The 10,932-nt window shown below is 38.6% G+C and overlaps 1 protein-coding gene across 1 annotated transcript in view; it reads right to left on the bottom strand.

Moving 5' to 3' along the window:
* Nucleotides 1-6,197: 6,197 nt before the first annotated feature.
* The window catches only part of LOC141325839 (runt-related transcription factor 3-like), a 37,792-nt gene continuing 33,057 nt past the window's right edge, over nt 6,198-10,932 (bottom strand). Inside the window, exons 4-6 of the mRNA XM_073834569.1 lie at nt 10,496-10,652; nt 8,498-8,602; nt 6,198-6,304 (exon numbers count right to left, since the gene is read on the bottom strand). Of these exons, the coding sequence (XP_073690670.1) occupies nt 6,198-6,304; nt 8,498-8,602; nt 10,496-10,652 (369 nt within the window). The remainder of the gene's footprint in view (nt 6,305-8,497; nt 8,603-10,495; nt 10,653-10,932) is intronic.

The raw sequence follows: 10,932 nt of genomic DNA, 5'->3' as shown, positions 1-10,932 counted from the left end.
TGCTCCGCCCCCATCAGGCCTACGCTGCGGCGTATCTGGACGATGTAGTCGTCCACTCCGAGCGGTGGGAGGACCACCTGGACAGGTTGCGGAGGGTGCTCTTGGAGCTCCGGCGGGCTGGACTGACCGCCAACCCCAAGAAGTGCCATCTAGCGCTCTCGGAGGCCAAGTACCTGGGATACCAAGTCGGCCGTGGCCTCATTCGACCTCAGGAGAAGAAGGTGGCAGCAATCCTCTCTGCGCCACGGCCCTCGACCAAGACCCAGGTACGAGCGTTTTTGGGGTTGGCGGGTTATTACCGCTGTTTTATCCCCAACTTCTCCTCCTTAGCAGCCCCCCTGACAGACCTGACCAGGAAGGGGCAACCGGAGAGGACACCCTGGGGCCCGACCGAAGAGGAGGCCTTCAGGGCGATCAAGGCGGCCCTGACCTCAGAGCCAGTACTACGGGCCCCAGACTTCAACTGCCCCTTCCTGCTGCAGACGGACGCGTCGGATACCGGGTTGGGAGCCGTCCTGTCCCAAATACAGGACGGGGAGGAACACCCGGTGATCTTCATCAGCCGGAAGCTGACCTCCGCCGAGCGGCGATACGCGACCGTTGAGCGAGAGGCGTTGGCAGTGAAGTGGGCAGTCCTGGAGCTCAGGTATTATCTGTTGGGTCGAAAATTTACATTAATAACTGACCATGCACCCCTACAGTGGATGGCCCGGGCGAAGGACACCAATGCCCGGGTGACACGCTGGTTCCTGGCGCTCCAGGACTTCCACTTCACGGTGCAACATCGGGCGGGGACGGCCAACGCCAACGCCGACGGTCTCTCCCGGATCTGGTCAGCTTTCGCAGGTCTGTCAGGGCACGCTCCTCCCTCCACCCCAAGATCCCCACTACACCGAGTACCAGCGCGATGCTTAGGGGGGGGGAGTGTGACACATGGCCTGAGTCCTCATCAGCGTCGCCCTGGTAACCGACGAGGAGCAGCAACCACGCCCCTCCCACACCTGATCGGTCCCGGCTGGCGAGTAATCAAGCGGCGGCCATATAAGCCGCCGCCAACACTAGTTTGGTGAGAGACGTCTCCGAAGACACGGCTAATGACTTTTCCCTCACTCTTCCTACAGAAAACAGCACGTGACCGATCAGCATCGCCAGACAGAGCACAGCACGGATCACACTGCCACGGGGAAGGAGTATCACAAGGGAGCTTCGAGCACACAGTCTTCACTTCCACGAGCACCTTTATTATTAATAAATTCACCCTCCGGGGACAAACTGCATACCCCCTTGTCGTGTGATCCTTTGCCTCGCCACAATATATATATATATATATGTGTGTGTGTGTGTATATATATATATATATATATATATATATATATGTATATATATGTATATACACACACACGCACACACACACACGAACAAAATTTATATGTATATTCTAATTATAATTTCTTATAATAATTCTATTTCAGCCATTATCTAACCTTTAAACAATAATCTTAAAAGAATACCATTTGAATTAAAATGCATTTATTTTTATATATAATATTTATATATTATATACATGATTTATAATTTTAGATATATTTTTAAATATATTTTATTATATATATATTTGTCTTTTAAAAATTGACATAAATGTTCTCTGCACATGTGCAATAAGAAACAACATTTTACTGCTTTTGCTTGCAAGACAGTTCGCACTGAAATGTATTGCTTAAACTGTTCAGATCAGTCTGGAAAGATCAGTGATTTCATAAAAAACTCAGACACCCGTTTCTAATATTGGGATTCTTCGGAATGATCTGCAAAGTTTGACAGACTTTCCTACATCGAATCGTATCTTTAGATCTTCCCATATTTATAAATAATAGAATCTATTCTAATTCCTCTTTATTATCTCGCCATCATTGGATGGGTCAAGTTTCTGAAAATCAAACAGACATCGTTTAACATACGGCGGCCATGGTTAAACGTGACGTCAGAAAGCCGTGGAAGTGCGGAACAAGAAAAATTTGAGCTTGAAAAGTAACATTTTTCATGGCACAATGAAGCCTTTCATCTCGAAAGATCAAGGATAAATTGATTCCTCATGATATGACCCATTTAAAAGTGCTGAAACACTACACTCTGACAAAGAGAAAATCTCCTTTTCCCAACAAGCTCGACATGTGTGTGTGTTACTGGAAGTCTGGGCACATCTCGCTTCTTCAATTAGGCTATTTGCAGAATTTTCCTCACTGTTAAAAATGGCAGAAAAATAAACAGATGATTCACTATAATATTCCCGTAACACTCCTCCCTCCCCTTTCTGTCTCCCTCTCCTACTCAATGCCTCTCAGACGTTTATCATGGACTGTGAGGTGCTTTATTATGCTACTTTATTAAATTACTCTTTAAAGCTGCTAATGGCATCTGCTTGGGTGAAAGAATAAACAAGGAAGTTCAAGTTGTGCAGGGGTGTAGACACCTCATGTCTCTCTCGTCAGCCTTTGTAGAGTTTATCCCTCAAAGAAAAGAAAATATGACCGGGAGGTGAAGATAATGAGAGGACAGAATCATCCGTTACAAGACGCCTTTTGTAGCGAGAGCTCTAGTATCCAATGGTTAAATCTGCACTGCATGCGTTTCCACTGTAATGAATCGTCTGTTCATTTTTCAAAAGCATTCCATTCATTTGCCGTCCGATATTGGCTCCATTCATATTTAACGTCAGCGGTGACGAAAGCTGCCACTCGCCGTTAGCGCTGCTTTGAAGAGGCGCTCTTATGATGCACAGACAGCAGAATGGCTGTTAATAGCATTAGTGTGATGATGGCACCATTAAAAATGCGCAGAACACTCACACATTCAAGATTTTTAGACTCCCATCGGAACCCATTGCAATCAGACTTTTTCAAAGTACCCATGTAAGAGATTCATACATTTATTTTTTGGTTTTTAATATCATCTGCAAAATGCACAACTATGTATTTCGTATCTATGGGTGTGGCATGCATTATTTAATGGATGACACACCTGGCAGGTGTTTTACACGCACACACGCACACTAATGTATGCATGTACACTCCTTTATTTACAGAAACACAGAGTGATATCTGTGGAAAAATAACACAGCAAATGATATTGTTAACAGATTTACATGCCCTCTACGAGCTGTGTGCCAAAATGCAAATACGGTTGAACTTGAAACCCCTGACTATAATCTCGTCTCTTCTCTTCTCAATGAAATTTCTATTCAGCTGGCGTCTGTGCTCAAATGCCGCAAATGCCGCACAAGCTTTTATGAGGCTTTTAGCAATGACTTCTAGGCAGCTGGTCATGTTTTGCTTGATAAGTGTGCATGTATCTTTAAAATGAATGCTGCTTGGTTTGACAGGTTGCTATGCAATGACATTTATACACATTGGGAAAAAAAAGTCGGTGTTGGATTTCCTCTGAAACGATTTTCAATCAGAAATTTCTAGTAAATTTTACATATAATTATAAAGAAACGGCAAGCAACACTTTGAATTGCACATGAAACTTTCTAGGTAAGCTGTATTTATGCTATAAAGTGTGAATAGCATTTATCTTATTATTTTAACAAGATGCCTGTGTTTCAGTATTTTTTATGGTCCAGGTAAACCCTGCACTCTTAAAAATAAAGGATCCAAAAGGGTGTTTTTGCAGTGATGAACCATTTTTGGTTCCCCAAAGAATCTTTCAGTGAATGATTCTTGAACCATTTTAAAAACATTAAAAAAATCTAAAGAAACTATAAAGACTATAAAGAACCTTTTCTGCATTTGAAATTTTCCATGAATGTTCAAGGTACTGCTTAGAAGCATCGATGGCAATAAAGAACCTTTATTTTTGAGTTTAAGTTGTGGAGACCAAATGAAGGTTCTTTATTGGCATTGATGGTTCCATGCTGAACCTTAAACATCGATGGAACCTTTCAAACCTTCTTTAAAGTCGAAAGAGGTTCTTTAGATTTTTTTTTAAATGTTCTTCAAAATGGTTCTTTTAAGAACTATTCACTGATAGGTTCTTTGGGGAACCAAAAATGATTCTTCTATAGCATCACTGCAAAAACACTCCTTTGGAGCCTTTATTTTTAAGAGTGTAAGTTGTGAGGACCAAATGTTGAAGAAATGTTTTGGTTCCCACACTCTTAAAAAATAAAGATTCTTTATTGGCATTGACAGTTCCATGGAGAACCTTGAACATCCAAATGCAGAAAAGGTTCTTTAAAGTCAAAAAAGGTTCTTTAGACTTTTTTTAACGTTCTTTAAAATGGTTCTTTTAAGAACCTTTAACATCCATGGAGCCTATCAAATGCAGAAAAGGTTCTTTATATAGTGGAATTTTTTTTTTTTTTTTTTTTTTTAAATGTTCTTCAAAATGGTTCTTTTAAGATCTATTCACTGAAAGGTTCTTTGGGGAACCAAAAATGGTTCTTCTAAGGCATCACTGCAAACACCCTCTTTGTAGCCTTTATTTTTAAGAGTGTAAGTTGTGGGGACCAAATGTTGAAGAAATTTTTGGTCCCCACACAAAATGAAGATTCTTTATTGGCTTTGACAGTTCCATGGAGAACCTTGAACATCCATGGAACCTTTCAAATGCAGAAAAGGTTCTTCATAGTTGAAAAAGGTTCTTTAGATTTTTTTTTAAAAATGTTCTTCAAAATGGTTCTTTTAAGAACCGTTCACTGAAAGGTTCTTTGAGGAACCAAAAATGGTTCTTCTATAGCATCACTGCAAAAACACCCCTTTGGAGCCTTTATTTCTAAGAGTGAAGTTGTGGGGATTAAATGTTGAAGACATTTTTTGGTCCCACACTCTTAAAAAATAAAGATTTTTTATTGGGATCGATGGTTCTATGAAGAACCTTGAACATCCATGGAACCTTTCAAATAGAGAAAAGGTTCTTTAAAGTCGAAAAAGGTTCTTTAGATTTTTTAAATATTCTTCAAAATTGTTCTTTGGGGAACCAAAAATGGTTCTTCTATAGCATCACTGCAAAAACACCTCTTTGGAGCCTTTTTTTAAGAGTGTAAGTTGTGGGGACCAAATGTTGATTTTTCATCTTGAACATGCATGAAACCGTTCAAATGCAGAAAAGGTTTTTTTATAGTCAGTAAAGTTTTTTTTTAGATTTTTTAAATGCTCTTCAAAATGGTTCTTTTAAGAACCGGTCATGTAAAACAGGTCCTTTGGGGAACCAAAAATGGTTCTTCTATAGCATCACTGCAAAAACACCCCTTTGGAGCCTTTATTTAAGAGTGTTAGTTGTGGGGACCAACACTCTTAAAAAAATAAAGATTATTTATTAGCATTGACGGTTCCATGGAGAACCTTGAACGTCCATGAAACCTTTCAAATGCAGAAAAGATTCTTTAGATTTTTTAAATGTTCTTCAAAATGGCATCACTGCAAACCCCCCCCCCCCCCCCCCCCCCTTGGAGCCTTTATTTTTAAGAGTGTGTGAGAAAAACAGCTTACAAATCATACTACATGACTGTTTTTCAAAATGTAAAAATGCAGAAAGTTTTCTGTGAGGGTTGTGTTCAGGTTTAGGAGATAGAAAATCTATGGAAAGTCCCTATAAAACATACAAACTTAACAATGTGTGAGTGTGTGTGGGGTCCCGTCTATCAGGTTTATCAACTCCACAGGTAAACATTAATGAGGTATTATTCTATTGGCAGCACTATCAAAGTACACATACAGCCTCAGTCAGCCCGTGCCTGGGGGAGAAGAGGGTGTGGTTTTTCTTATGAAAGATGCCATCAACACAACATATCTGACAAAGGTAAAATAAACACACGCACACGCACACACACACACACACACACACACACACACACACACACACACACACACACACTCCAGTGCATATTCACACACAATCTGCAAATGAACAATGCAGTGAATCTTCAGACTTCAATCAAACATTAGTATTCAGCATGACGGGATGATCAATGTACAAAAAAAATAACGTCACAGATTATTATCATTTAATATTTATAACTTATTGTTTGTTAAAAGCAGAGTCTCGTATCCTCTGATATTTGTTGCGGGTCTGAAGTAATTTCACACACTCAAAGTCTAATACAACCGCACCACCATAACCATGTGAAACCACACATCATTTCACACTGCATTGTGTCTGAAGCACCTGCTCATTGGTGCTAGTTGAGTGAGCATCGGCTACAGGTACGGCAGTGTGACCCGCTCTACAGGAAACAGCTCTAAGGAGTCATTACAGGCCAAGCGATTGTCAGCCAATATGATAAATATGACATGCATGAGGAAATCTAGAATTACAGACGTAACCAAAAGGTAAACATAGTGCCTGATTAAACCAAAAAGGATTTTTGCATGCACTTTGCATTACTACATGTCATTGCATTTTATAAAATATCAAAGCAAGCGGCATCGTAATGAACTAAAACATGTACAGGTCACATTTCAAACATTCAAAAGAAAAAAGTAACATGCATAAAGAAAATTAAACCTATTTTTAGGGTCATTAGTTTTTTTTGTTTTTTTTTTGCATTTTATGCTTTCACATTTTTTCAGCAACATAAATACTGCAATAAAACTCTTTAAGATTCAATTCAGCATTAACAAGGTAATACAACATATAATATATGCATAAATTCAAATCTAAAATGTATATATATATATATCTGACCCTGGACCACAAAACCTAAGGGGTCAGTTTTTTAAAACTGAGTTTATACATCATATAAAAGCTGAATAAATAAGCTTTGATTGTCATTGATTGGTGTATGGTTTGTTAGGATAGGACAATATTTAGAAAAACTATTTGAAAATCTGAAATCTGAGAGTGCAAAAAAAAATCTAAATATTGAGAAAATCACCTTTAATATTGTTAAAATGTAGTTTTTAGCTATGCATATTACTAATCAAAAATAAAGTTTTGATATATTTACAGTAGGAAATTTACAAAGTATCTTAAGTGAACCTGACCTTTACTTAATATCCTAATGATTTTTGGCATTAAAAAACATTTTTAATTATAATTATTGAATTAATTAATTTATAACTTAATTTATATGTCATAAAAACAATATATATTGCATTAAATTGTGAGAACTGAAAGTGGGGTGTAATTAACTGTCAAAAATTATATTTAAATAAACAAATACATAATTACATAAAAATTGTTTCTAAAAACAGTCTTTTTCTTTAAGCAAAATATATATATATTTTTTATTTAGAAATATGAGCTGCGCATATTCTTGACAGACTTCATGAGGGCTTCACTTAACATTACCTTTATAATAAGTCTTTTCATGGAATGGTAGATTATTAGTCTGCCGTTTCACTTTAAAAGTGCACCTGTGCTATCTTTTTTTAATTTCCACTTGGTTTAATACTAGTGCAATTACATTCATAAACCCATTACAGTGTCCCAAGTATTTCTGTGGGTTAGTGTATGAACAAAAAATGACAACAGTTCTGTAAACAGCCGCACTGACTTACTCTTATCTCTTTCTCTCTCTCTCTGGTCTCCTCTTGTTGTGGTCGCAGGCTGCATTAGCGTTATGGATCTGTACCCCTAGCAGGCGTTCAGTGCTGTGTTAATTCAGCGGCTCTAATGCGGTCAGGCACTGCTGACCCCGCTGGTCAGAAAGAGTGGCCACTTTCATTGAACCCTCTGTGTTTGCGGCTCCGAGACGCACCCTTGCTCTCTGCGCCCGAAACGGCTTAATAACACACCACAACTGACATCTGAGGTTGGCAACCATCTAGACCACGAAGGACTGTTCGCTGTTTAATATTAACACAAGCAGCTGTGCAGGTATGTATACACCCAAACACAAGAATACAAAGAGACATCGAAACCAACACTTACTCACAAAAATACACTGTACTCTTTGGAAACACACACACACGCCGTGGCTCTATTCCACGCTATCATCTGCGAATGACTCATAGGTCTCTTAAAGCCGTTGGTGCCCCGAAAATAGTTCAAATACATGTTCGAGTACTCCATCCCAATATAGTGTAATATCAAAACCATTACACACATTCACCGCTTTAGCAACAGTAGTGTGCAATTGCTTTAATACAGTAAGAAAAACTCCAGGAACCAACAGATTAACTAATCTGTTTTACTTGGCACGCATTCTAAAGACTGCTCAGGCTGGTTTTTACTGCAGTAAATAACACGGTATAAAGCAGACACAAAGGAGAGACTATCTCATCTCGTATCACCTCCTCAAATACTTTCCTTCACTAGCAAACACCGCAAAAGAAATGCTTTTCTACCAGAGTTGTGATTTGCAGTCTAGCATGAAATTATACACAGACGATGAATCAATAAAACTGATGACAACTCTTTGTGATGCACAAAGAAACACACAGCTCCTGGTAAAGTGTGTTATATAAAACACACTGTTTGAGTTCATGCAAAGTCGGTCGTAGACCACTGTTGACGCTCTTATTGATAGTCATTCAGGGAAATTCTGGGTACTCACGTCTTGGTTCTCGAGGTCCGTCTACGGTGACTTTAATAGCACGGTGGTATGTGGCGACCTGGGGAGGTCCGGTGAACACAGTGATGGTCAAAGTGAAGCTCTTTCCTGAGAACGACAAGATAATACATGATAACTTCTCTGAAAATATTATGCTGATAATAACATTTGTACTGAAAAAATTGCAAAAGAGAAGCATTTTCATTAGCGTTTCAGATTTTTGGACCCCACTGTCAATTTGTTGAGTCAGATTGAGTGTAGCGACGAGAAACACAAAGTGTTTGTGGTTCAAAACAACAACAAATACTGTGTAGCCAGTATTTTAGCAACATCCTTATGACAAAATCATCTTTCTTTGCATAATAAGTGACCCTGGACCACAAAACCAGTCTTAAGTGGCATGGGTATATTTGTAGCAATAGCCAAAAATACATTGTATGGGTCAAAATTGTCAATTTTCATTTCATGCCAAAAATCATAGATATTTTGTAAACTTCCTACCAAAAATATATCAAAACTTAATTTTTGATTAGTAATATGCATTGCTAAGAACTAACAACTTCTCAGTATTTAGATTTTTTGCAACCTCAGATTCCTGATTTTCAAAACGTTGTATCTTGTAGGCAAATATTGCCCTATCCTAACAAACCATAAATCAATGAAAAGCTTATTTACTCAGCTATAAATATAAAATATATATCTCAATTTAAAATGTGGTCCAGTGTCACATATGTGCTTGATATTCTTTAAATTTATTCTGGAAAAGTGGCGTACGGGACTATCATGTAAACCTTAGAAAAGAAATGTACAAAACTGGAACGGTATCCAGTTTGAAATGCACTAATATGTACTTTCAAAGCACTTTAAATGCAGCTTTAAGATAATAATATGCAATAATAAGGTACAAAAGTGTACCTTTTAGCTTTTGTACCTTAGGATACCATCCCTGACAGCTTTGTACCTTTTGTCTTTTTAGTACTTTCGGTTATGAAAAATTACTACATTATATAAAGTTGATTATACACCAGAAAAGCCTTCAGGTAAAACAGAAACTCCCTCAGGCGGTATGAAGTAAAGATTCATGCACAATCCCAGTGAGGTGGGTCACATACAGCTGGGAGAAATGAATGAGTTTCCTCTGAAAAGAGACAGCACTACTGCTTTGATGCGCTTTCAAATGCGTTTATGATGTGGATTAGTCAGACAATGTGTTCCAGATTGTTCCCGGGACTCCGCTGTGTCTGTGTGCATGTGTGTGCGTGTGTGTGTGTGTGTGTGTGTGAGTGTGTGTGTGATCTCTAAATGCAATGAAGCTGCGCTTTGAGGGGGAGAGAGCCGTGGCTTGTATGAGGGCTATGAGGGTGGGGTAATTGACTGCAGAAATGAAAGGTACTTTTAATTCGCACACTGCAGCGCTTTCCACTCATCCGTCTGCAACTATTTAAAGTGTAACATTTACAGGAAAAATGTGAGTGCGAGGAGCGAGGCCAAGAGGAAAAAGACAAGAAGGAAAAGCTTGTGAAAGAATGTGAGCTATGTAAGAGGTAGGGTGTTTTAGGTGTGTAAACAAGATGGCTTTTTAAACCTCAAATCGCTCAAGAAAAATTCTGCAGTGGGGAAATTATTTCTTTGGGAAAAGCAATTGATGCATGCTGTTATATATGTAGGCTACCCAATTTTTTTTTTCACAAACAAGATGGCTTTTTAAACCTCAAATCGCTCAAGAAAAATTCTGCAGTGGGGAAATTATTTCTTTGGGAAAAGCAATTGATGCATGCTGTTATATATGTAGGCTACCCAATTTTTTTTTTTCAGTTTTTACTGTGCAATACTTAAGCTAATGTGTTTAAGTTTTAGAAATGTCAAATTGTGCTTGGAAGAAAAAATACAATTTTTATTTTTTTGTTTTTATCATAATGTATAAATATGTTGTTAAATTTCCAACCACAGGCATGCATCTGACCACAGACAGACAGAAAAACAGATTGATAGATGTGGCACCTCTGCCGCTCCTTCCCACGAAGCGCAGGTCGTTGAATCGCGCCACCTGGTTCTTCATGACGGCAGACGCGTTTCTCAGCTCCGCGGAATAATTCTCATCATTTCCCGCCATCACCGTGACCAGAGTCCCGTCAGGAACGTCACCCAGAGCCACCACCTGATAAACACACAGATCAACCCAATCAACAACACACACAAACCTCAATAAACCCCAAACCAAACAAACCCGGATTGCAACCCTCACAATAATTATTAGCCTACAATATAAACTTGCATACATGATTATAATATATTGACAATTCTATTAATATTATTCTATTTATTTGCACTTGAAATATTTATAATTAGCTTCGCGAGTACGTCGTTTCCTTAAATATCATAAATGCAAATGCAAAGTTTTGCATTGTTTTCTCTTCTATTTTAACAATTTATTTAAA

Source organism: Garra rufa, chromosome 2, assembly GCF_049309525.1.
Source record: "Garra rufa chromosome 2, GarRuf1.0, whole genome shotgun sequence".
Lineage (NCBI taxonomy): Eukaryota > Metazoa > Chordata > Actinopteri > Cypriniformes > Cyprinidae > Garra > Garra rufa.
This window is presented reverse-complemented; position numbering and strand designations above follow the sequence as displayed.